The 26,943-nt window shown below is 42.2% G+C and overlaps 1 protein-coding gene across 1 annotated transcript; it reads left to right on the top strand.

The window, feature by feature from the left end:
- The first annotated feature begins 700 nt into the window (after positions 1 to 700).
- IFNGR1 (interferon gamma receptor 1) lies at positions 701 to 25,569 on the top strand. The gene is made up of 7 exons (XM_083607809.1): positions 701 to 918; positions 12,704 to 12,821; positions 12,986 to 13,155; positions 16,103 to 16,272; positions 18,832 to 19,012; positions 20,539 to 20,657; positions 22,380 to 25,569. Exons 1-7 carry the CDS (start codon positions 831 to 833, stop codon positions 22,812 to 22,814), a joined length of 1,281 nt encoding a protein of 426 aa, XP_083463935.1. The 5' UTR covers positions 701 to 830; the 3' UTR covers positions 22,815 to 25,569.
- Positions 25,570 to 26,943: the final 1,374 nt, after the last annotated feature.

The following is a 26,943-nucleotide window of genomic DNA, read 5'->3' as shown; positions in this document are numbered from 1 at the left end:
TTCTGCTTCCACTACCACCTTTCAGTGTTTTTAGCCAGTGTTGGAAGTTAAAGTTATGACTGAGTGATGCGATGCAGAGAATTCTAGGGTCACACGGAAAGTCAAGAGCAGATCAAAACTGTAAAATGAACTAGGATGTATTTTCTTTAGTCAATGTCGCAGGAACGTACTGTTTCACTTTGAAACTCTATTATGCATACCTGTATGTGAGCCTATAGTTTTTCCTGTAGTGTCAGACAATGGAGAAGGAACCTCGTGGTTTATTTTGAGGGGACTCCCCGCTTCATTTTGAGGCTGTCTTTTTTGTTTGCTTGCCGATAAATGTGAACGCTCACGAAATCCAGAATTTTAGTGTAGCCACGATTGGGAATGATTTGTGCTCACACACGAAAACTTAAGAAAAGAAAGGGTGACTGTTTGACCTTTCGGTCAACACAAATAACCACCACAAACGCTCTTCAGATTAGATACATTGCTTTTTAGCAACTTGACATTTCGCTGATCCAAGCATGGGCATTGGATAAGCTCTGTTGCTTGAAGTGGTCACGTCTTGCTCACATCAACTCTCCTGTGAGAACCAGCAAAACTTGAGGTTGCCTGCGACCGTACTATCTCAGCCAGAACAAGAGGCAGCTGCAGCTTTATTATGCTCACGCGCCTCCCCAGAGAAGTCCGGAGGCCGTCCCTTTCCAGCCACCCCGCCCCTCCGTGGGAGCCCGGCTGGGTGGGTGGGGCTTTCTCCGAGGGAGCGGCTCCAGCCGCGGAAGTGCGGAGGCGGCCAACGGTGCTTTTTGCCCTGCCTTGGTTTGTTGTGGTTCGGGGTGAGGAAAATGGGGCCGGCGGAGCTCCTGGTCGCCCTGGCGGTCTTGCCGTGGGCCTTCCGCGGCGGGTCTGGCGCGCTGGCACTGCCGGAGAAAGGTACCGTGGGAGGGGAACGGGTCCGGGTTCGGCCTCCTCCTGAAGCGAGGCGCCGCCGGAGCCTGGCGCATTGTTCAGCGCGGCTGGCTCTGCGAATTCGACTCTTAGAGATTCCTGGATTAAGAGGCCTGGGCTATAGGTTTAGGATCTGGTTTCCGGAATGAGTTTTCCGGTATGCCAAAGCTCGGTTGGTTCAACGCTGGTCATTTTTGCTCGCTTCTGGTCTTGGTAGCGGCGCGCCTTCTCCACGCTTCCCTCTTTGGATTTTACGCATGCTCCGCGCGTCCCGTAGGTTAAGTATTCCGAAGGTGGCATCATCTCTAGTTACTGATCTTCGTTGCAAAGTCGACCGGGCACTTTGAAACACACGGGAAAGCCCCCCTTTGAAACCGGCCCATTCGTAATGGGCTGCCCCCAAAATATGGGGACATTATTTATCCGTGACAAATTTATTTGTTCATTGCGTTTTTATATCCCACATGTTGTGTGTGCGCCGTTCATGTACCCTGGTATCAGGTATGCGCGAAAGACACTATGCCCATCCCACCGCCATTCTAGGCTTCGAGTGAGTCAGGGTTTGTTAGAACTGATTGTGAGGCCTCAAATCCGTACAGCCGAATACAGTATACTGAACTAAGTTGATCTGCCTTGCCAGCCAGCACTGCGTTTACTTCCCACATATCGTCAAATATACAGCTAGTGCTTCCAAGTCACAGAGTTTTAAGTGACTTTAGACCCCTGCTTGTGTTTGGCTCTTCTGTAAGGCTTTGTGATTTGGAAAATGTTTGTGATTTTCTTTTTTCATCCTGTATTGCATTATAGAAGAAGTAGGTTCTCTGTTGCTTATTCATACAAGGAAGTAGATAAGGAAGTTGATTCTTGTATTTTAATATTTTGCTGGAAGCCGCCCCGAGTGGCTGGGGAAACCCAGCCAGATGGGTGGGGTATAAATAATAAATTATTTATTATTAGAGTTAAGCAACATGGTATAAGCAGATTTACTTAAGTTACAGTAAATATGCCACATAGCATGTGAGTTGTATGCCCAACTGTGTTGCCAAGATTTTTGTTGCTATAGGTGAGACAATTTTCAGTCAGAAACTTCCACAACTCAGAAGATCTCCTTTTGCTGTGCTGATCCACAATGAAGCATTCTGTGATAAATTCCCAGTTCATGCAGATTCTACATTATATTTTTTTAAAAATAAAAGTATTTATCTACCACTGTATCATGTATCACAGCAGTTTACAGCAATATAAAGCATACAATAAATCCATTAAAAAAATACTGTAGAACAAAGGACCTGGTTAGTGCCCAGTGTTAACTGTGTGCTCACACTCAAACTAGCACACAATAACCTGCAAGGGGTCTGTGACTGAATTGTGAGAAATTTTTGCCAAAAGGCCACACCTAGTGGCTTCTTTTATTAGTTTTCCAATTATAACCCAATTATACAATACCAAATAGTTCCAAATTAATACAGTTTCATTAAAGTGAGAACTCTTAAACTGGGACAGGGCCAGTCATGGAAGTCAAATGTTGTGTCTAGCGTAATATATTTCAGTGCTATTCTTTTTGTTATTAGAGTGAATGGCAGTCTTTAACTTAATGTGAGAGAAAGTAAAGTGAACCTACCCTTTAGTTTATTTACAAATGCCCCAAGTCCTAAATTTTTCAGCCATGCATATTTTTATTGTGATACGGTCTTTAGCACTGTATTTGCTGTGGATTTTTTGCTCCCAAACTGGCCGTGTAAAAGGCTGTTAGTGCTTAGGTATGAATCATTAGGTATATCAGTGTGATATTATGTCACCCTTTGTCATAGCTGTCAACGTTTTCCCTTTTTTAAGGGAAATTCCCTTATTCCGAATAGGATTCCTCGCAAGAAAAGGGAAAAGTTGACAGCTATGCCGTTTGTTGACCCTAATGTTTCAGACTACAGTTCCCATCAGCCACAGCTATTACAGCTGTGCTGGTTGGGCTGATGGGAGTAGTAGTCCAAAAACACAGAGAGGGCACGACATTGTTAAAGACTGTATTAGGCATATAAAGTTATAGATTAATCAGAGTAACACCTGGGTTTGTTTGCTCATGATGGTGCATGTGATCAAGGGATACATGGGGCTACCTTTGAAGGTGACTTGGAAACTACAGAATGCGGAAACTAGACTGATGACTGGGAGCGGCTGTCGAGACCATATAACACCAGTCCTGAAAAATCTTCATTGGCTCACAGTACAATTCAAAGTGTTGGTGCTGACCTTTAAAGCCCTAAACGGCTTCAGTCCTGTATACCTTAAGGAGCGTCTCCACCCCCATCATCCAGCCTGGACACTGAGGTCCAGTGCCGAGGGCCTTCTGGCGGTTCCCTCACTGCAAGAAATGAGGTTACAGGGAACCAGGCAGAGTGCCTTCTTGGTAGTGCCGCCTGCCCTTTGGAACGCCCTGCCATCAGATGTCAAGGCAATAAACAACTATTTTACTTTTAAAAGACAACTGAAGGCAGCCCTGTTTAGGGGAGTTTTTAATGTCTGATGGTGTATTGTTTTTAATATTCAGTTGGCAGCCGCCCAGAGTGGCTGGGGAAACCCAGCCAGATGGGCGGGGTATAAATAATAAATTATTATAATATTATTATTATAGGCATGGACTGAAGCATAGTTAAGCAGGGATGTGTGCAGGGGTGAGGCTGCAGAGTAGATGTGCACTTTTGCTCTCTACACCTGTGCTCTGGGGGGGGGGACCACACAGTATTGATATGGGGCCTTCAGCAGTTGTACAGTTGATCCAGACAATGATAATCAATAAATCTTGCACTCTGCAAGTTAAGCACACTAGGCTGCTAAACCAACTTGTCCATAAAGGTCACTTAAAATCAGCTGGCCCTGGACCCATGAATTGAATGTAAACTCTTTCTTTTCACAATACTTCTGAATTCTAAAGATATGTTATTGGTGTTAACCTATTGAATCAGTCATATAGGGATGCGGGTGGCGCTGTGGGTAAAACCTCAGCGCCTAGGACTTGCCGATTGTCAGGTTGGCGGTTCGAATCCCCACGGCGGGGTGCGCTCCCGTTGCTCGGTCCCAGCGCCTGCCAACCTAGCAGTTCAAAAGCACCCCCGGGTGCAAGTAGATAAATAGGGACCGCTTACTAGCGGGAAGGTAAACGGCATTTCCGTGTGCTGCGCTGGCTCGCCAGATGCAGCTTGTCACGCTGGCCACGTGACCCGGAAGTGTCTTCGGACAGCGCTGGCCCCCGGCCTCTTAAGCGAGATGGGCGCACAACCCCAGAGTCAGACACGACTGGCCCGTACAGGCAGGGGTACCTTTACCTTTACCTTATTGAATCAGTCTAGTAAGATTTCCACACATCCTCTGTATCGGACTCACAGGCTGCCTCTGTTCCACCAAGCAGCTTTTTGCAGTCTTTAAGACCCTCAAATTTGTCATCTGTTGTTGTTCTAATGTGCTTTTAGTTTGTTAATTTTACTCATGTGGGTTTCCTACTGTGATGCCATGAGCTCTCCAAAATTTGTCAAGATTTTAATTTTTTGATGAGTGCTTCCATAGGTCTCCTGTGACACTGACTCCAAAAGATTGTGAGTCCCCAATGGCCCCACTAAATTTGATACTGTATTTAAAAAATAATACTGACTACTCTGTGATGCCATGATGTCAGATTTGTGTGTGTGTGTGTGTGTGTGTGTGTGTGTGTGTGTGTGTGTGACATCTCTAAGATCCCTCAAATTTTTTATTCCATAAGAATTTAACCAGGAAGGAAAAAAATTGATTTAAAATAGTGTAGTCTTTTGGAAAGAAGCTTTTAAAACTGTTCTCACCATGGCCACTTTTGCATTTGGGCTGCCATGTTCATCTTGACATACATGCTCTGAAGAATTGACTATGGTTCAAGGTGGCCTTTGACCCTTTAGGAAGGCATGAGGAACAGATGTGGAGCAAGTATTTGAAGAGGCACTCGGGAAATCACTTGGAACTCTAGTTGCGTATTTTCTGGAAATATGTTAGAGATCCCCAGCTTAGTATCGTTTAGCAGCTGGTGTGCTTGTAGCTGCAAAACAATTGTGTAAATCAAGTTTGGAAGGCCTCTAAGGAATAGTTGTTTACTAAAAGCTAGGAACTTTTAGCTTCACATAGTGCATCGTCCTGAGTGTGGAAAGGATATTGTCAGCTTAGCGAACTGTCCTTTTCTTCCTTTTGCTTACACTCCTGTAAAGTTTAAAAGATGGCTCCATGATAGAGATAAGTATTATGTTGCCTGCTTTAATGAAAGGTGGATTATCTCTACAACTAAGTAAAATGTATCTTCCCTTTTATCCAGTGGAAGACTCAAAGGCATTCATTTGGAACTTAAAATGTTGCACCTACATTGCACAATATGAGTAAAAACATAACTTTTGTGGGTGCCAGTGCAAGAGGAATTCCTGGCTATATTTTACAGTTGTAGATGAAGCATCCTGTGGGGTTTAACAAGGGTACCCACTGTGTGCAAAAACCCTGCAAGGGGTCTGTCCAAATACCAGGAAGCAGCAGGAGTCAAGAGAAGTATTTGTTCATGAGCTACAGAACAGCAGCTCAGCATAGCAGGCAAGACTAAGATGCTTACCCATTTCTGCTGAGCTATGGAGGGAACTACATCAAGAGAGGGGAGGGGTGTTCCTGTCACAGACTAGACCTGTCTCTTAATGAGAAAGGCCTCACTCACTACACTAGAAGTGGCTAGACCAGGTGGCTTAGCAGGACTATACAGGATTATTACCCCTGGTTTGTCATGATGTACAGAAAGTTTTGTGGGAAGAAATTGGAAGCAAATGTTGAAATATAGGAAATAGGTAAAAACAACTAGGGAGGGAAATGAAGCTATTAAAAAGTACAATATAACTTTAAGAACCAAGTTTGGAGGCTTCCGGGTTTAGCGCCATCGGTAATGGCGGACTCCCTCTGATTCTGAGGGACCCGCTCCACGGAAATCGGGTCAAACCGCTACGGCGAAGCGGAGACCCTTCTAAAATCACAGGCGGGGTGAAGCCTGTGAACGTGGGACTCGGCAGGCACCCTTTGCGCCCCCCCCCAATTTGTAAGGAAACCCGACTACGGGCTCCGGAACGAAGCGGGGCGAGTGGCGTGGTGCTGAGAGTCAACTGCTACTTCCACGGAGCGAAGCCGCGCAGCCATTATCGGAGAGCGCTGACTTCTTCCTGAGACAATTCGACTTTAAAAGCAACTACCCGTGAGTAGGATAAATTGGAAAAGGCAAGGAAAAAAAGATTTAATTTGGCTCCGACGCGGGAAGGTATAAACAGGAAGTCCGCCTTCCGCTTTTGTAAATAGACTAAAGCAAAGAAGTTGTAAGCTAACGCCTTGGAAAATCGATCGGAAAGGACTAAAATCCCAACACCTAAATAAGTGACTCCCCCCTTGGATGCAGGAGAAGAGGGGGGAGAGGTTTGAACTATATATGCCTGCAAGAGAGAGGGAAGGAAATAAAGATCTACTGCTCAAAACCTGGGAACAGGCTGCCAACGGACAATAAGACTGCCGCATTTGGAAGCGCACTGCTTGTGAATACAGTATCTTTTGACAGCTAGCTCTGCAAGGGAGATACATTGTTTTTGGCTGTCTCCTACTGATCTTAGAAAGAAAGGGAAGTAACTGAAATTGAAACTGACTTTTATCCTTTTTTTCTGCTTGAAGGGGGGGTTCTAAAAGTGCTACTTTGTAATACAACAAGTATAGACTGATACTGTGTCCCCCTAGAGGAAGTTTCTGAAACTGTTAACAATTGGGCCATGGGAATTTTCCACTTCAAAACAAACTGTGGCCGTGGGTTTGACCTTGGGTATTCAATTGAAGTGTTATGGCAGATGGAAAAGAAAAAGTAGATGCCTTTCAAGACAAAACAACGAGGTCTGGGAAATCTTGGCAGCGAAGACCATCAACATCTGGCCCTTCTGCCTCATCTGTGGCTGCGGCTACACAATCTAAGTCAAAAGGTATGTCATCTGAAGAAGCTTTAGCAGTTGCATTAGGCAAGATAAATGAATCATTGGAAAAACTAAGTAAACAGGTGGTTGAAGCATCAACTAAAATTGATCAAAATACTATAAGTATTAATAATTTGGGACAAAAGGTAAATACCAACACAGAAACTATTGAGAAACTGCTACAGGAATCTACCCTGACTCGACAAACAGCTGAAGAAGCTAAGGAAAAAGCAGCTGCCGTAGAGGAGAAGATTCCAGGTATACACAGGCAACTTGAGGACCATAGGTCGATGCTCTCTATGATTGAACTTAAGGAGAAACAAACAAACTTGAGGATCAGAGCTGTGCCTGAATTAGAGAAGGGCAGTCTGACAGATTTTCTTATGCAGGAATTTGCAGATTTTTGGGAATTGGATTTGGAAAAAGAAGGTTTCAAGATCGTGAGTGCTTTCAGACTTGGAAGAGGGGGGAAGAAGAGCAGGGTGAGAGACTGTTTGATTACCCTCCGAACAAAAGAGGAGAGAGACAAAATTTTGGGTTTGCACTTCCAGAAGACTTTGGAAATACATCAATCAAGAGTGGAAATATTTAAAGATATTCCAAAACATCTTTTGGACCTCAGGTCCAATTATGGAGATTTGGTTGCCCTGCTGAGAAGGAATAGATTTATCTTCAGGTGGGAATTTCCCCAAGGCCTATCTTTTAGCTTTAAAGGAAGAAAGATAAAAATAAGATCAGTGGATGACAAAGAAAAGTTTCTGAAAGATTACGGAGAAGATCCACAGAAAGAATCTGGAGAAGAGCCAAGAGCACTGGACAGAGAACCATTTGATAGAGGACTAGAACAAAGAGTATTGGACAAAGGATTACCAAAAAGAGGAATACTAGACATAGCAAGACTACCCTTCAGATTGGACTGTCCAGAGAAAGTAACAGTAATACCACCGACAGAACAAGAGCAAGCACTTGGTGCGGTTGGAGGAAAATCAGAATAACTACATCATGGCCCTGCAACTACTGAGTTGGAATACTAATGGACTTAACCTGCCTCAAAAAAGGAAAAGAGTCTTTCATTTATTAAAAAAGGAACAATTGGACTTTATTTGCCTACAGGAAACACATATGAAGAGGCTCCACAGGAAAGTATTGATTAATAAAAGATTGGGCCAAGAGTTTATTTCATCAGACAAAGTTAAAAAAAGAGGAGTAGTAATTTATGCAAAGGAGAGCCTATCACCGAAATTTATATTTAAAGATGATCAAGGAAGATTTGTGGCAATTGAAATTCAACTACAAGGAGAGAAATTCTTGATAGTAGGCGTTTATGCACCGAATGAGGGAAAATCAGAATTCTTTAAAAAGTTGCATGAGACTTTGTTGGACTATTTGGATTACAATGTGATCATGATGGGGGATATGAATGGAGTGGTATCTACAAATATGGACAAGGCACAGAGACAGGTAGTTACTAAGGACGGCAGACTACCAAAAACCTTTTTTGAGATGACTGACAATTTGGACTTAGTTGATATTTGGAGAACAAAGAACCCCTTGGGTAGAGAGGGAACTTTCTTCTCTGAAGCCAAAATGACATGGACAAGAATTGACCAAATTTGGATAACTAGAGGACTGGCTCCAAAGACTAGAAAAGTGGAAATTTGTCCTAAAACCTGCTCCGACCACAATGCTATGAAAATGGAGATGAAACTAACACCAATCGGCTCCTTCAGATGGAGGATGAACGACACCTTGTTTAGAGACGAAGAAGTGACCAAGAAGGCCCAAAAAACCTTGAGAGATTATTTTGAGATAAATATGAATACCACCGTTGAAAAAAGAGTAATCTGGGACGCAAGCAAAGCGGTAATGAGAGGGTTTTTGATACAACGGAATGCAATAAAGAAGAGAACTCAAAATGAGATAAAAGATAAAATTTTGGACAAAATAAAAGAAGGTGAGAAGAAATTGAGAGCGAAACCAAAGTCACAAGAGATTCTGAGAGAAATAAAGTTATATCAAGTACAATATATGAAAATGATGAACCAGGAAATAGAGTGGAAAATCAAACAGATGAGACAAAAGACATTCGAATCGGCCAATAAATGTGGGAAATTGCTAGCTTGGCAAATGAAAAGAAGACAAAAACTCAACACTATTACAAATTTGGAAGTGGAAGGAAAGACTATACAGAATCCAGTGGAGATTAGAAAATGTTTCCAGAGGTACTTTAAACAATTATATACACAAGGGCCACAGAAAGAAATTGATATAGATCAATTTTTGAAATTAAATGGACTACAAAAAATCTCTCAAGAAAATAAGTTAATGCTGAACTATAAAATAACTGAACAGGAGGTAGAAGGTGCCATCCAGAATATGCAACTGGGTAAATCTCCAGGGCCGGACGGCTTAACTTCAAGATATTATAGATCCTTGAAAGATTGGATAATACAACCATTAAAGGAAGTTTGTAATGGAATTTTGGAAGGGAAAAAAGCACCAGAGTCGTGGAAGGAAGCGTACATTACACTTATACCGAAAATTAAGTCTGAGAAGACACAACTTAAGAATTACCGCCCCATATCTCTGCTTAATGTGGATTACAAAATTTTTGCAGATATTTTGGCTAAAAGATTAAAAAAAGTACTAGCGGAAGAGATACATAAAGATCAAGCAGGCTTTCTCCCGGGCAGACACCTGTCTGACAACACGAGAAATATAATTAATATCTTAGAAAAATTACAAGTGAATATTAATACTAAAGCAGTTTTGATATTTGTAGACGTGGAGAAAGCTTTTGACAACATTTCTTGGAGTTTTATGAAGAAGAATCTCCAGCGGATGGGGGTTGCTCAAGGTTTTGGAAATGGTATAGGTGCAATTTATTCAGAACAAAAGGCCAAACTAATTGTTAATAATGTGGTGACGGAGGAATTTAAGATAGAGAAAGGGACACGACAAGGTTGCCCAATTTCCCCATTGCTCTTTATTTCGGTCCTGGAGGTTCTCCTAAATATGATCAGAAGGGACCAATTGGTTAAAGGTATACAAGTTGGAGCCAAACAGTACAAATTGAAAGCATTTGCAGATGATCTAGTACTGACATTACAGGAGCCAGAATGTAGTACTAAAAGAGTATTGGAACTGATTCAAGAATTTGGTCAGGTTGCAGGATTCAAGTTGAACAAGTTAAAAACTAAGGTTTTAGAGAAAAATCTAACACCGATTGAGAAAGAGAGGTTTCAGAAGGAGACAGGTTTAACACTGGTTAAGAAAGTAAAATACCTGGGGGTTAATATGACTGCTAAGAATGTGAATTTATTTAAAGATAACTATGAAAAATGTTGGTCAGAAATGAAAAAGGATTTAGAAATATGGTCAAATTTGAAGCTTTCTTTGCTAGGCCGTATTGCTGCTATAAAAATGAATGTATTGCCAAGAACGTTGTTTTTGTTTCAATCATTGCAAATTTTGGGTAAAATGGACTGTTTCAAGAAGTGGCAGAGAGATATTTCCAGATTTGTCTGGCAAGGCAAGAAGCCCAGAATAAAATTTAAAATACTAACCAATGCAAAAGAAAGAGGTGGATTTGCCCTGCCAGACGTTAAACTTTACTATGAATCAGCTGCATTTTGCTGGCTGAAAGAATGGCTGCTTCTTGAGAACACAGACATTTTGGATTTAGAAGGTTTCAATAATGTATTTGGGTGGCATGCATATTTGTGGTATGATAAGGTCAAAGCACATAAAGCATTTAAAAACCATATTGTCAGGAAAGCATTGTTCAATATCTGGATAAGATATAAAGACCTACTTGAAAATAAAACCCCAAGGTGGTTATCACCGATGGAAGCGAAGGCTCAGAAAAAGCTCAATATGGAGGCCAAATGGCCGAAATATTGGGAGATTTTGGAACAAGAAGGAGATAAATTGAAATTGCAGAGCTTTGAGAAACTAAAAGACAAAGTGCGAGATTGGCTTCATTATTATCAAATAAGGGAGGCTTACAATTTGGGCAAGAAAATTGGCTGCCAGGTGGAAAAATCAAAATTGGAAACAGAACTGTTAGATCCCAAAACTAAGATATTATCAAGAATGTATAACTTGCTGTTGAAATGGAATACTCAGGATGAAACAGTGAAATCTGCTATGATAAAATGGGCACAAGATGTTGGACATAACATTATGTTGGCTGACTGGGAACAGTTATGGACCACAGGTATGAAGTTCACGGCATGTAATGCCTTAAGAGAGAATATTATGAAAATGATATACAGGTGGTACATGACACCAGTCAAGCTTGCAAAAATCTATCATTTGCCCGATAATAAATGTTGGAAATGTAAAGAAAATGAAGGTACATTCTTTCACCTTTGGTGGACGTGCCCAAGGATTAAGGCTTTCTGGGAGATGATCTATAATGAAATGAAAAAGGTACTTAAATATACCTTCCTGAAGAAACCAGAGGCCTTTCTCCTGGGCATGGTCGGCCAATTGGTGCCAAAGAAGGATAGAACTTTCTTTATGTATGCAACAACAGCAGCAAGAATACTCATCGCAAAGTATTGGAAGACACAAGATCTACCCACCCGGGAAGAATGGCAGATGAAGTTGATGGACTACATGGAACTGGTGGAAATGACTGGCAGAATCCGAGACCAGGGAGAAGAGTCGGTAGAAGAAGATTGGAAGAAATTTAAAGATTATCTACGGAAACACTGTAAAATTAAGGAATGTTAGAAGGATGCTGGAAAGAAGATATGTGGTTTTAGCAATAATGTTATAAAGTGGTATGTAAAAATGGATTGTTAACAGGTAAAAATGTAAAGTTACATTATATCAAGATAAAATATTAAGATAAAAGCAAAAATGGTAAGGACTTGCTGAAACAACTATTGAACTAGAATACAAAAAAGGGAGGTGTGAGGAGGTCAGGGAAACAAGCAAATGAAAGATAAGACATGGAAAGACTGATTTGTTTTTAATTGTTTTTATTTTTCTGTATTTTGTATTTTTTGTTTCCTTTTTTTTCTTTTCATTTTTGTAACCTCTTTGAAACTTTAATAAATATTATTTAAAAAAAAAAAGAACCAAGTTTGGTTTCCTCCCCCCCCCAAAAAAATCCATTTTTCCTCAAGTCATGTGTTTTAGATCATACGCCTGAGGCAAGGATGATCTTACAGCTGATTTTTTTTTGTAAAGTGCTCTGGGAGCCTCTCTCTTTCTTACTAAAAAGCAGTGTATAAATAATTTTAATTCGGGGTGGTTTTTAGTAGTTAATTCATAGTGAGGGAAGTAGCTTACCAACCTCAAGCTGTCTGTGCCACCTTGGTTCATGCAGGGTGGTACAATTTTTGAAGGCTGGTATCATTGCAGGGCTACAGTTGGTATATTTGTAGAAATTTTCAGTGGAATTAGACCTACTGACATGTGTCCTGAAATGCATAGTGGGCTGAGTTCAGGCAGGACAGACCTCCTTTGCTTCCATGCATTTGACATAAGGTGAGAATAAGCTGTAGGTGCCCACATCCTCACATGCAATCCCCTCCATCCAGATTTCAGGCATAGAGGTTGGACATTTCCTACATGTATGGGAATGTACATGTATGTGACATGTGGGAGGCTGCAGAAACACACAGGGCAATTCTGCTGTCCACCCCACCCCCGGTGTGTTCTGTTTATATCCTTCTGCTAGAATTATAAATAGTCATTTGGTTGGCTGCTTTCAAAATTCATTTAATTCAGTTGCATCAAAGCAGTAATAACCTTTGTCTTTTCAGTGCCTTCACCAACCAATATTGTCATAGATTCATATAATTTCAACACCTCTGTTCAGTGGGATTACAAAAGTGTGTCTTCAAAGACTCTCTTTACTGTGAGCATCCGGTGCTATGATAGGTAAGACTGTTTTGACTTTGTACCTCCCCCAAATGTTTGTTCGTTCAGTGCTGTCTTCTAATGAATCAGCAGATTAACAAAAATAAACATTTTTTGCAATTTTATCACACTTTATTAATTTGAATATGAATTTTGAATGTTTTCTTTTCTTTTGTTTTACATAGGGCTGGTGACGTGGAAGTTGATAACTGTGTAAACATAACACAACACTATTGTGATATCACCCACGAGGTTGATGAGTCATGTGATACATTCTGGGTGAAGGTTAAAGCTCTTAATGGACTGCATGAATCTGACTATACATCTTCAGACCGATATCATGTGTTCGAGAATGGTAAGTTGTCATTGAAATATGTAAGGATCTTGAGTACGGGCTATCCTTTGCAATGGGGCTAGGGAATCTCCAGGCTGCAGGGCAATCAGAGGCTCACATGGGGGTTCAACTTAGCCCACAAGGTTGCAGTTTGCAGGTGCTCCTATATTTGACATGGTCAATGGAGGCTAAGGTGGCATTTTTTTCCACTCTAGCATGTTCACCAGCTACGATCCCTTTTGGACAAAGGTGATCTGGCCACTATATTCCATGCTCTGGTAATTTCCAGATTGGATTACTGAAACGCGCTCTACGTGGGGCTACCCTTGATGACTCAGAAACTTCAGTTGGTCCAAAAGGCAGCAACCAGATTACTGACTGGGGTTCTATTTAGATCTCATACAACTGTGTTTTAAAACAGTTGCAGTGGTTCCCAGTTTGTTTCTGGGCCCAATTCAAGGGGCACTCACATTGCTGTTTAAAGCCTTAAACAACTCAGGCCCCCGATATCTGAAAGACTGTCTCCTTCCCTACAGACCCTCTATGGTGCTGACACCAGGCAGAAAAGGCCGTCTTGGTAGTTCTAAGGCTGGGGGGGGGGCAGGAGAGGGCTTTCTGTGTGGCAGCCCCTAAGCTGTGGAACTACCTACCCACCTTCATTGTACTGTTTAAACACCTGCACCTACAGGTGTTTTCAGGACCCACCTTATTTTTATGGTTGTGGATTGTTTTAAATTGTCCGTAATGTTCTTTTAATGTTGTAACCTATCCTGGGATGTTAAGGTGAAGGGTGGATGATACTACTACTGTTATTGTTATTGTTATTATTTTCCCCAAACCACACCTAGCCACACATCGACTGTTACTGATTATGCCAGCTGAAGGGCAGACAGTCAGGGTTTAATACTTCACTGGTTGTCAAGTTCCCAGCAGGGAGCAAGATCACAGAGCAGGATTAAATCTAGTTATAGGTAGGTAGCCGTGTTGGCCTGCTGTAGTCAAAACAAAATAAAATAAAATTCCTTCCAGTAGCACCTTAGAGACCAACTAAGTTTGTTATTGGTATGAGCTTTCATTGGTATCTGAAGAAGTGTGCATGCACACAAAAGCTCATACCAATAACAAACTTACCATAGTTGGTCTCTAAGGTGCTACTGGAAGGAACTTTTTTATCAGGATTAAATCATCATTAATCTGAGTGACAATTAAAGCCAGTGCTTTTTTTCTAGAAAAATAGGTGCCGGTACTCACCATGAAGTTGTTACAGTAAGTGCCACACTTTTTAACAACAACAAAAGTGCCAGTACTGGGTACCCTGTAAATAATAGTAATAATTTATTTATACCGCACCCATCTGACTGGGCTTCCCCAGCCACTCTGAGTGGTTTCCAACAAAATATTAAAATACAGCACTGATTGTCTGAAAGCAGCTCTTGTACACGACCTTTTTGAAAGAGACTTCTGCAAAGCCTTTAAGCCTGTCCCTGCACTCCAGGTTGAGCCCCTCCAAAGGGGAGCGGCTGTCTTAAAGTCTTTTGTAAATCTCCCTCTTTTAAGTCCCCAGTCTCGGAGGCTAAGAAGCGAAGTGCAAGGTGACTTGGAAAAGGGTTTGCAAGTCTCCTTTATTCCCCTCTGAGATCGGGAACTTAAAGCGGGGAGACTCACAGAGCCCTTTGCAAGGCTTCCCTCGCTCCCCTTTTAAGCCTCCAAGCTCAGGGGCTCAAGAGTGGAGCATGGGGAGTAGGCCTGGGTGATATATTGATTTATCGCCCAGGACTGGTATGAGGAGCAGACCACGATGTCGGTTTCACTTAGCGGTATATCGCTGGTGAAACCGCCACCACTCCTGAGTCCCTCTGCTAGCAGCGTCCACTGGGGGGAGTCAAGAGTTCCTTCCTCAAGCGGGCACTGCTAGCAGAGGGACTCAGGAGCAGCAGTGGTTTCACCAGCTGAGTGAAACCGCCATCCCAATCTGCCCTCATACAACACAGAGGGAGAAACTATCAGCAAGACGGCAATACAGCTTGTTCCTCCCTCTGCATCTTTAAACTGCTCAACTGAGTGTACAGCTGCCCTTGCTTTGATTGAGCAGTTAAAGGAGCCCCCACCCTGGCACTGTCTCCCACAAGCCAGTGGTGGGGTGGAGGCTGTGAAACTGCTCCGCTGAGAGGAGCATAGTTGCCACTCCTCAGCTGAGCAGTTTAACATCCCCCCCCCCATCTGAGACAGCCCCGGTGCTCTCGCAGCTCACACATGAATGGCAAAAGCATCGGGGCTGCTTTAACTGCTCGCTGTGGGGAGCAGCAACCCTCTCCCCTTAGCTGAGCAGCGCAAACAACTGCGTTGTCCCAGTCTGCAAGCCTGGGTGAAACTGCCTCAGCTCTTGCCAGCGCATCTTGTTTTTTCAGCATTCTGGTATATCGCCAACCCCCGCGGTGTTTGGCTGGCAATACACCATGATGTCGAAAAGCTGATATCGCCCAGCCCTAAGGGGGAGATGTGTGTAGCACAGGTGAACAGCCTATGACAAATAGTACCTGCCTCCAATTAAAATGGCTTTGTTAATGCTCCAATTATGATTCATGTGGGATAGCTTCACAATTTCCATACTGAATATCTTCACAGGTTGTTGATTCTCTCTATTGGTTATCATTTTAATTACTTCTGTAGTACTTCACAGAGTTAAAAAAAAAGTATAGTTGTTATTCTTGCAGCACAACACTTTGAGGTATATTAAGAGAGTGGTGTGGCCCAGGCAGCCTGATCCCTACATACAGTAGAATTTCAGCCAATACTAATGGGCTGAGGGTTGCATTCTGTCCACAAGTTGTTCCCCAGATAAGATCTGATGATTCACCCATACTGCTTCAATACGCTGATAAATGTTTAAAGTTCTCTGTAGCTAACTTTCTTGCGTTGCAGTACTGTGAACTGTTTGATATTAATAGGAAAAGTTTAACTGTTTCAGGCCGAATAGCACCACCAAAATTTAATATCTACATTGAGAATCATCTAATAATAGTTGATACTGAAGTTCCTCTCACTCCATATGGCAAGAAGTTCCCACTTACTTTAAGGGCAAACATCACAGACTTCACCTCCAGAGTGTTCCTTTGGGAAAAAGGACACCCGAAAAAGGTATATTTAAGACTATCAACTTCTCTCCCTAATGTAGAGGCTGTTTTTGATGTGATGCTCAGAGAACAATTTCAGCATAGTTCTGATGAGCTTCAGTTCTCCAGCGGGCACATGAAGTATATTCCACACATTTTTTAGGAAACTGGAAGTTGCCTAATGGCTGGACTTCTGGGTGTGCTTTGTTTCCTGTTTCCTGCTGTATACTTCATATTCTTGAGCTGTGAAGGGACATCCTGTTTTTCTTCTTGATATTAGCATGGGGAAGGTAAAGGCCTGGAAAAAAAATGTGTTTCTTTCAAAGTGTGTGCTTTCTTCTCTCAATCTACAAGTGTACCACTGATAGCACTATTTCCCCTTAAGGGCATAGTTGGCAAGATTTCTTTTTGATAAGTGCTGCAAACCTCAACGACATAAATTCACATGATTGACCTGTTCATTTATGCTGAAGCACTGACAGTTTTGCAATGACAGTTAGAATTCTTTACCCAAGTCATTCCTATTACTTACTGTGTTCAGAATCTGTGTGTGTGTCTCTGAATCAGGAGTACTGCATAGAGATTTTAATAGACAATCTCATGTGCCCTAAGACTGTTCAATGTGCTACTCATCACAGCAAGACAATTGAAAACAATACATTGAAAACAATTTATGTTAAACAGGTTTCTAAGTACTGTGTACATTAGGGTACAGTTTCCACATTTTTTTGAATAAACAAAGCTTTATCTCTTAGAGTACTGATGGTTTAATTGTGCTACAGCAGTAACAATAGTATATAGTGTCTTTTAAAATAAGGTAGTAATTTACCACACCCACACCAACACGCACCTACCTTACAAATTAAGAGAAGAAATCACCAGGGAGGAAGAGATTTGTGAAAATTATGTAGGATCCAGCTGCATATTGCCACTGAAGACTTGAAGCAGTGCTTCCACCTTGGATTAGAATAAAGGTTAAGGTAAAGGTACCGCTGACCATTAGGTCCAGTCGCGGACGAGTCTGGGGTTGCGCGCTCATCTCGCTCTATAGGCCGAGGGAGCCGGCGTTTGTCCGCAGAGAGCTTCCGGGTCATGTGGCCAGCATGACTAAGCCGCTTCTGGCGAACCAGAGCAGCACACGGAAACGCCGTTTACCTTCCCGCTGGAGCGGTGCCTATTTATCTACTTGCACTTTGACGTGCTTTAGAACTGCTAGGTTGGCAGGAGCAGGGACTGAGCGATGGGAGCTCACCCCGTTGCAGGGATTCGAACTGCCGACCTTCTAATCAACAAGCCCTAGGCTCAGTGGTTTAGACTACAGTGCCACCTGCGTCCCTCTGGATTAGAATAATAAGCACTAAAGAATGAAAATTGGGGGGGGGGAGCAGAGGAAGAAAGGGACTTGGTGAGGAAGAGAGTGCTAGCAAAATGTTGGGAACGAGTAGGGCCACATTGTGAGAGAAAAGACAAAATGAAGGACAAGAGAATGCTGGCACTTAGAAGCAAAGAGCAAAAGTTTAAAATGAATGTCATAATGAAAGGGGAGCCAGTAAAGAAGACAGAAGTGGTCAGTCCAGGAGGCAGAATGGGCAAAATGAGTAGCAGATTTGAGAACTCAAGATAGAGGGTGGAGAAGAGAATTAAGCATGCCTGGGGAGGGAATTAGGCAAGCTTGATGCTTTAAGTAATAGAGGCAGCATAAAATCAGTGTAAACCAATGTTTTAGTTGTCGGAGGAGAAAGAATGAAATTTGGAAATATTCAACAAATGCAAAAGTCAGGATAATGTAATGGTAAAGAAGAAAAGACAGGAATTTCTGACTCTTTTTTAAATAGACTTTTTAAAAGAGACAGTAATAATGGAACTAAAGAGGAGGAGCGGTAAAGAGGAGGAACTATAAATTCGATATATATTTCTTAGTTATTTCATGTGAAACAATTGGGGGGGCAGGGCGGAATCCCAATATGTATTTTCATGTATCTAGGTATTTGCACCACAATATGTTGGTCATTGATCTAAAGATACCGCAAGTCTCTTGTTCTAACACTGTGAGGCTAAATCAGTGTTTCAGGGAAAGAGAAGACAGTTGATGAGAAACAATAACATGGTTCTGTTAAGCAAAAAAACCCCAATAGCTTTTAAGAACACAAAGAGGGATGCTACATATTGAAATAGCAATGAGGTTAGAGAGAAAGGAAGAGTGTGGACCAGGACCCTAATTAGTTGAAACACCACTGACACGAAGTAGGAATGGAGGTGGAGGGGAGGACAGAGGAAAGGGGGAAATGAGAAAATTGATTGCATCATGTTAGGAACAGGGAAGTAAACCACATACAGTATAAATCATGCAGTGGGGAAACAGAGATGGATAATCTGACTAATTCTAAGAACATGGAAAGAAAAATCTGGTTGTATCATGGAGCCCGTAAGAAAGGCTTTTTCCACTCTGCAAATCTTCAGTAGCAAATTAGGTTGTTAGTAGGCAGCGTTTAAATCAGCTGGCAGCCCCCTTCCTGTTTCCTTGCATATATTGTATTTACATAAAGAAGTGTAACTTTAAAAAAAAGTTTTTTGTTATTTACAGCGTCAAACATTTGAGGCAGAGGACACATCATGTAGTGACACAACATGTACCATATCTATTCAAGTTCCTTCTTCGGAAAGCTTGTATTGTGTTTCAGTTCAAGGATTTTCAGAAGAGTTTGCCATTCAGAGTGAAGAATCTGAAGAGAGGTGTATTGACATTCCTCCTAAACACTCATCAGGTAAATAAGTTAATTCTTCATTATTTTGAAAGCCTCATAATCTGCAGAGCAGAGGATCATACAGAGGCACCAGGACAGGGGTGGGGAACCTTTACGGCTCTATGGGCCATAGTCTTAACAAAATCTGCCTCATAAACCAAATTGGACAGGTTGGCAAGCCGGCTACCCCTTAGTCATCTGCCATCATTGTGATGTCACATGATTGACTGGGTGGGGGTAGACTGCAGCCTCCACATCTTTGCAAAAGCAGCCTCTTTCCTCCTTTACTTAGAAGTAACCACCACAGAATTCAATGGTTACCATGGTCACTCAGCTTCATAATTTGGAGTAGAGGAGGATCACAACTTTCACAGGGGTTAGGTTCGGAGATTGTACATATAGTCAAAACTGTGTGTAGCTAGAACAACTCTGGAATCGCTCCCACCTGACCATCCCTGCCTTTCCAGTGCTGGCACACTGTGCAGGTCTTGCCTGCAACGCAGGGTGTCAGGAGCCTCTGAGAACCCAGTAAGCAAGCCAGAGGGCTTAAAGGTGCTTTCTGCGCCAGCACTTCTCAGCTCTGCTGTGTGTGCATTTGTGTTACCACGGGTGACCAGCCACCAGGTGCATAAAGCTGCGATCATGCAAATTAAGTGTGTGCAAGTTGCATGTTGACTCTACTTGCATAGTTGCCATTCTGTCTAGATTCACAGGTGCTAGTTCAGCTTTTTCTGACTGCTCCATCTTTATAACCTCCAGCTGTTCAACTGCTGCAGTTATGGGATGGCCCACAAACACATCCAGGGAGTTCTGTGTTTCAAAATTCAGCTTCCTGGTTCCTAATTAGTGAGAGGGAACCCATGATGTCAGTCTAGCTTCTTCAGAATCGTTCTCCCACCCACACCTTCAGTAGAACTCCCTACTGATGGAAGACTGCCCATCTCAAGCTAGAAATACAGAAATCTCAAGCTACATACAGCAGTTGTACCTTGGTTTTTGAACAGCCTAGTTCTTGAACGTTTGGCTCCCAAGCGATCAAAACCCAGAAGTGACTGTTCAAGTTTTTGAATGTTCATTTGGAAGCTGCACGTCTGACAGGGCTTCCGCAGCTTCTGATTGCCTGCAGGAGCTTCCTGCAGCCAATCAGAAGCCATGCTTTGGTTTTCAAACGTTTTGGAAGTCGAACGGGCTTCTGGAACGGATTCCATTTGACTTCCAAGGTACGACTGTATAGATAGAATCTGTTTTAAACTCATTACATCATGCTCTAATGGATAACAGTGTGTGTGTGTGTGTGTGTGTGTGTGTGTGAGAGAGAGAGAGAGAGAGAGAGAGAGAGAGAGAGAGAGAGAGAGAGTGTCCATGTATCCAGATTGTGCTCCAGGCTGTTTTATAAATAGCTCTGCACTGCCAAGGAAGGACCTGTTAATTTACTGAAAAATATCTGTACTACTTTGAAATGTGTAGCATACGTATATGTGTGAATTAATAGTATTAGACCCAATGCCTTGTTATTGTATCAAATGTCTCTCTCTTTAATTTTGTAGATTTAACAGTGCCTATAACTCTAGGTGTTATTGGATTTCTTCTTTTGGCGGGAATTCTTGCAGGAATCTACAGATGTTTCAGTAAAAAAGAGAGAACAATTAAACTTCCTAAGTCTCTGGTAAGTTCTCTGTAGGAGCCTAAAGCTCTTTTTCTCATACGTCGTTGTTGTTGTTTAGTCGTTTAGTCGTGTCCAGCTCTTTGTGACCCCATGGACCAGAGCACGCCTGGCACTCCTGTCTTCCACTGCCTCCCCCAGCTTGGTCAAACTCATGCTGGTAGCTTCGAGAACACTGTCCAACCATCTCGTCCTCTGTCGTCCCCTTCTCCTTGTGCCCACAATCTTTCCCAGCATCAGGGTCTTTTCCAGGGAATCTTCTCTTCTCATGAGGTGGCCAAAGTATTGGAGCCTCAGCTTCACGATCTGTCCTTCCAGTGAGTACTCAGGACTGATTTCCTTAAGAATGGATAGGTTTGATCTTCTTGCAGTCCATGGGACTCTCAAGAGTCTCCTCCAGCACTATAATTCAAAAGCATCAATTCTTCGGTGATCAGCCTTCTTTATGGTCCAGCTCTCACTTCCATACATCACTACTGGGAAAACCATAGCTTTTACTATATGGACCTTTCTTCATATATAATGTCTTAATAGCTAACAGACTCAAATTTTATTTTGTTGGTTATCTTAGAAAACTTACATGCTGCTTTATAGCTTCAAGAGACTCCCAAAGAGGGTTGCAAATGTTTTCAAAATACAGTCATACACAATTATAATATTATGCACTATGTAGCATTCAGTAGAACACATTGAGTAAGCCAGGCATAGGCAAACTCGGCCCTCCAAATGTTTTGGGACTACAATTCCCATCATCCCTGACCACTGGTCCTGTTAGCTAGGGAAGATGGGAGTTGTAGTCCCAAAACATCTGGAGGGCCGAGTTTGTCTATGCCTGGAGTAAGCGAGGACTGCTTTCTTCCTAATGACCTCTGCTGTTCAGGCCCAAAGCTGAAAAAACCTTCCGCTGTTGGTATAAAACGCTTTGACGCAACACTGACAAAAATGTTGGGCCCGAGTGACTATTAGATGGTAGCAACAGTGTTCAGAATGCAGTGTCCATGGCATAGCACTGCATTGTGGGGAGATTAGAAATGCTGTCAGCAAGTTCAGCCACATGGGGCCCTGTGCACATCTTGGTCCCTGTGGTGCCTGACACAACCTGGCAGTATTAGTAGTCAAAAGCAAAGGCCTCCACAGCCAGATTCACTGGTGTGGCGACCATTTTAACTTTTATGGCATTTATCCCACTTTTTTGTTTTAAATATCCAAATACACATTTATGTTCAAATGATGAATAAAACATTGCAATGCATCATATCAATTTATGCAAAACATAAGATTGAGTATTTTATCTTGAAATCTCATATTCCAGTGATTTATGAACTCCCATCTTTCAGTAAGCTTATGGATTACTTGGACTTCCTTACTTCTCTTACAATTTTTATAGGGCTTATAACTAAACATGGGAGCTATATGACAAATTTATCACATATTTTATTATGACTTATTTGTGATGGACCGAATTATTATATTTTGCTCTTTCTTCAGCTTGTAAACTGCCTTGTGCATAGCAATATAGAAAGGCAGTATAAAAATTAAAAGTGAAATGAAATGAAATGAAGGACAGGGAAGAAGCTGGAAGATGAGCAAACTGATGCACTCCCATGTGTTCATGCATGTGTTCATGCATGCTAAAACAGATGAGAAATGGGCTGTGTGTTATCTTTTGTTTCCAAGGAAAATAACTTGCCACTAACTTTTTCATTTCCTTTTTCATTTCTTAAGGCTGCTGTGGTAAGAAACATGAACCCAGTCAACTTTGACCCCAGACCAGAAGGCAGACACGCTGTTCTTGTAACTGAACCAGACATTAAGCCAGAGTCAGATCCCTCAGGAGAGGCCACTGGCCTCAGTGACTCTGACCAAGAAGCAGATACACTTCACTCTCAGAGAACTTCAAGTCTCCATGAAGGCATTATTGTGGAAATCTCTGAAGGTGAACAAAGTGCCGAAGAGAATGAAAATTATTTTAGAGACGTCAGTGGCCAAGAAGAGATGTGTAGCAGTGTTCCAAATCTGGATCTTCCCAATGCAGATGTGGAACAACCCACACTCCCAGATAGCTGCAGAAACATTTCTGCTTATGACAGACGTTGGCTTCCTCCTGATGTGGAAGAATGGCTGAAAACACAGAGTTCCAGTGACACACCAGAAGCCTAAGAGGTCCGTTTCTCAATCTGAGAACATTGTAAAAGAGAGAGAGAGAGAGAAGCAATTACTTTTGACTGTCACAAATATCCATTGTAAAGGTTTATAAGCACTTAGGTTTATCTGAAGTATTCTGCTATGAATTTGAAGAATTGTAGAGTTGGAAGGAAGCCTGAGGGTCAACTGGTCCAACCCCCTGCAATGCAAGAATCATAATCTTTTGCTACCCCCACTGTGGGAAGCAGTATGCTTTTTGAATACTGGCTGCAGGAAACCTCAGGATGTGAAATGCTGCTGTGTTTCAGGCCCTGGTTATGTGCTTCCTGTAGGCATCTGCTTGGCCAACTAACTGTGAGAACAGCATTCAGACCTAGATGGATCACTTGCTGCAATTTTTTACTTCTCATAATATATCTTTATGATGTGAAATTTGAAACTATGATTTCCCAATCCTACAGAAGGTATGTTGCAAGCTAACACTCACATATTTAAGAGTAAGCCACATTGAATCTCTTACTTCAAAGAAAACCTGACAGTTTTATTATAACCAAAGACTTACGGTAGTTTAACTGTATAGCTACACACACGCTTCTAGAGAAGGGCTTCAGCTAACTTTTCTAATAATAGCTATATTGATACAGTTAAATAAGTTTCCATAAATATCCTCAAGCATTAATTTGTACCCGCCCCACCAGCATGCTTGGGCCTTGGTCTGTGGTCAACTGATTTTAAGGCCCCACTATCTGGATACCTTCCCCTAACTGTGTAGAGAAGATCTTTTCCGGTCTAGTGTAGTTCGCTCTTCCTTTTCTTTGGACTGATAGTTGGAACTGATAAAAACTCTCATCGCCACATAGATGGGTGCAAATTCAGGTCGCGTCCCTTGCGACTGCAAAGCCTGTGAGGTACAGCCATGTATAAAATGAAGTGTGTGTGAATTGATAGAAATTACACCCCCCGCCCCTTGTTTGTTCTCAGGTACCGTGTTCACTTCTGAAAGGCATTATTATGAGCAATAGGTTCACATTAATGCATCTCCCCAAATTGCATTTTCATTTCACCCACTGGCAGGGCAGTGTTTAAAAATCTGATACTCATAACAAGACACAGCTCACTTGGAAGTGGGGGGGGGGACCTAATAGAATGACAGTAACACACCAGATGCTCCAGCCTCATAAATTAGGAAAAGATTATGCATAGCCAGCTGTACCATATAAATGCCCAGTTTTTTATACTGCACCATGACTCTTGGTGTTTATCATATGGTCTAGCATCTGGTCAGCCCTGTCCACTTCCTATATATCTGCTCTGCTTTGGGGGTTATTTATATTCAGGGCTTTCTCCCCCGTTTGTATTGTTCCTTAGTCTAGTCTACCTATAATAAGACACAAATGTGGGCTGATACGGGGGGGGGGGGGAGGGGGCCACACACCACACATTGTCAAACAGGGACTAGACAGCAAAAAAGGGGAAGCAATGCACTAACTGGCGTCACATGGGGAACTGAATAGACGGAAGTCAGAGGATTTCTGTATAGTCTCCCTTTTTACTGCAGATTCATTGTGTATGTGCAATGCAGTGTATGCTTACCCACTGCAGGAAGAGCTGCTTGACCTTCCTAAACTAATGAACTGTTCAGCAAAATCTTCATTTCGACCTGAGCTTATCAAGGCATTTTGGAGCCATCTAAATACTGTTCTGGGTTTTTGAACAACCTACAGATAGGCTGACTCTGCAGAGCCCAAGGCTGAAGCATTCACCCATTCTGCCAGTAGTATGGTGGTGGAGATGTAACCACAGATTGGGAAGTACCTACATTGTGGGGGGGGGGGAGTGTCAAGTGACCATAAGGGCCACAGTAACTCTCTCCTGATAGGTAGGCATTCCGCCACCTACCCACACAATAAACCTATGATACAGGAAGTGCACTGTTTACTCTGAATTGGCTCCATTAGCCCTCAGTGATGTCACAGTGCCAAATCAGGTGGGTTATTGAGTGTTGGGGATGCCATCGCATCTACATTGTGTTGCCTGAGATCACACTGTGAGGAAGAAGCGGTTCCAGTGGACAAAGGAAAATATATGCCAAAGCAACTACTGCCCGTTCAGCAACAAAAAAATTCATCCTAGTTTCTTTACAAGTGGGTGATTAATATGCTGCCAGTTAAACTTCATGTTTGCAGCTTTTATTTTATTTCTGGGTAGTTCTCTGTTTATATCTGAAAGCCATATCTGTGGTTAGCCTAGGGTTTAGCACTGATCTGTAATGTGTGAGAGCCAGCGTGGTGTAGTGGTTAAGAGCAGTGGACTCATAATCTGGTGAACCGGGTTTGCGTCTCCGCTCCTCCACCTGCAGCTGCTGGGTGACCTTGGGCTAGTCACACTTCTCTGAAGTCTCTCAGCCTCACTCGCTTCACAGAGTGTTTGTTGTGGGGGAGGAAGGGAAAGGAGAATGTTAGCTGCTTTGAGACTCCTTAGGGTAGTGATAAAGCAGGATATCAAATCCAAACTCCTCTTCTTCTTTATCTCTCTGTCCTGTGACCAACATTAGCCACAAAGTTCTAAAAATGCTGTGTTTGAATTATGGGCATGGAACTTCTAATCCAAGTTTGTAATGTTAAAGCACTTTTGTACAGATTTGTTTTTAATTACATACGTGTGTGTTATAAAAATATGTGTGTGTGTCTTTATATTTCTTATTTTCATAAGTGACTGTTGGCTAGAAGGCAAAATAAACGTTCCTTCTGGAAGACACCAATTACATAAATATTTCTGCATGGAATTTGTTTTGAAATAAACTTAAAAATGCAGGCACCAAAAAGGAAGAACATCTCAGTACAACAAGATCACTAATGTAAGGGGGAAAGGATGTATAGCAATAACAGTTCTTAGTAAATTCTGAATAAACTGGTGGGACACTTAAACAGCCTTAGTTCACTAAAAAGTTTAAATCATGGAAAAAATAATGCCAATAGATGGCACTCTTGTTCTGTGTTTTCCAGACTAGCATCTGGACAGTAATTGATTCCAGCTAAGGCAAGGAAGCTATGATTAGTTTCTGTTCTTCACAGTAGCTACCTTATAGACATAGAAAATTTTAGTGCATATTATTAGATCAACTGTCTCTGTTAAATTGAAGAAATGTACTTGAGTTCTTTTTCTTTTTTAAATTATACTCAAACACTGCTCAGTATCTTATTTCCTTTTGTCACTTCATATACCATGTAAGCCTCCTGAGCTGTGACGAAAACAGAATTGGAGATTGGGGGGGGCTCTTTCCCCATCAACAAAGTACCCTTTCGTTTGCAGAGAGCTTCCATCTCTGCAGCATTTTGGAACCTTGGCAACCTAGAGGACTAGCTGCTTTGAATGTAACTATACCAGTGGCCATTGCAAGTTACCAAAAGACCTAGGAAGCTGCCTTCTACTGTGTCAGACCATCAGTCCATCTAGCTCAACATTGTCTACAGGATTTCAGGAGGGTCTCTCCCAGTCCTGCTTTGAGGTGCTGGGGTTTGAACCTGGGATCTTCTGGATGCAAAGCACATACTCTGTCACCCTTGACGATACAGCAGCAAGTGATTCCTTACTGTGACAGAGAAAAGGAAGAAGCCTGAGGCCACACTTCTCCATAGTTGAGAGAGAGAGAGATGTTTTCTCGCTGTCTCCCCGTCCCAGTATGCCACACAGGTCCAAAGGAACAATTTAGACTGAAGTACAGAGAACAGACTTCATGTAGATCCACCGGTATTGGTGTCTCCTCGGTGGTTATGCCACCTATACCCCAACAATTTAATAAGAATATACCCTGCCATGTCACAGATGCTTTAGCTGAGATTCCTGCATTGCAGGAGGAAAGACCCTGGGTGACCCATGGGATCCTTTCCAACTCTACAATTCTATAACAAATCAGTATCTTTAGTACCTCCAGCGGAGGGGGGTTAAGAGGGGCATTTGTGCCCCCTTCCAGTTGAAAAATAATCCCCGGTTCCCAGCTTTCATCATTTTATTAAGAGGTTAAGTTTCTGGCATTGGCAGAACCAGAGATCATGCAAAATGTACAGGCATTATTCTCAATGTTATTATGTGAGAAACTAGCCTGCTCCCCCTTTTTCAAGTTCTACTCCCATTTCCACACATC

The sequence above is a fragment of the Podarcis filfolensis genome (assembly GCF_964270895.1).
Source record: "Podarcis filfolensis genome assembly, chromosome: 3".
Lineage (NCBI taxonomy): Eukaryota > Metazoa > Chordata > Lepidosauria > Squamata > Lacertidae > Podarcis > Podarcis filfolensis.
This window is presented reverse-complemented; position numbering and strand designations above follow the sequence as displayed.

Coding starts and splice junctions, on each gene's coding strand:
- IFNGR1 (XM_083607809.1), top strand. CDS start 831: ATGGGGCCGGCGGAGCTCCTGGTCGCCCTGGCGGTCTTGCCGTGGGCC. Junction 12,822..12,985: donor AGCATCCGGTGCTATGATAG/GTAAGACTGTTT, acceptor TGTTTTACATAG/GGCTGGTGACGTGGAAGTTG. Junction 13,156..16,102: donor ATATCATGTGTTCGAGAATG/GTAAGTTGTCAT, acceptor TAACTGTTTCAG/GCCGAATAGCACCACCAAAA.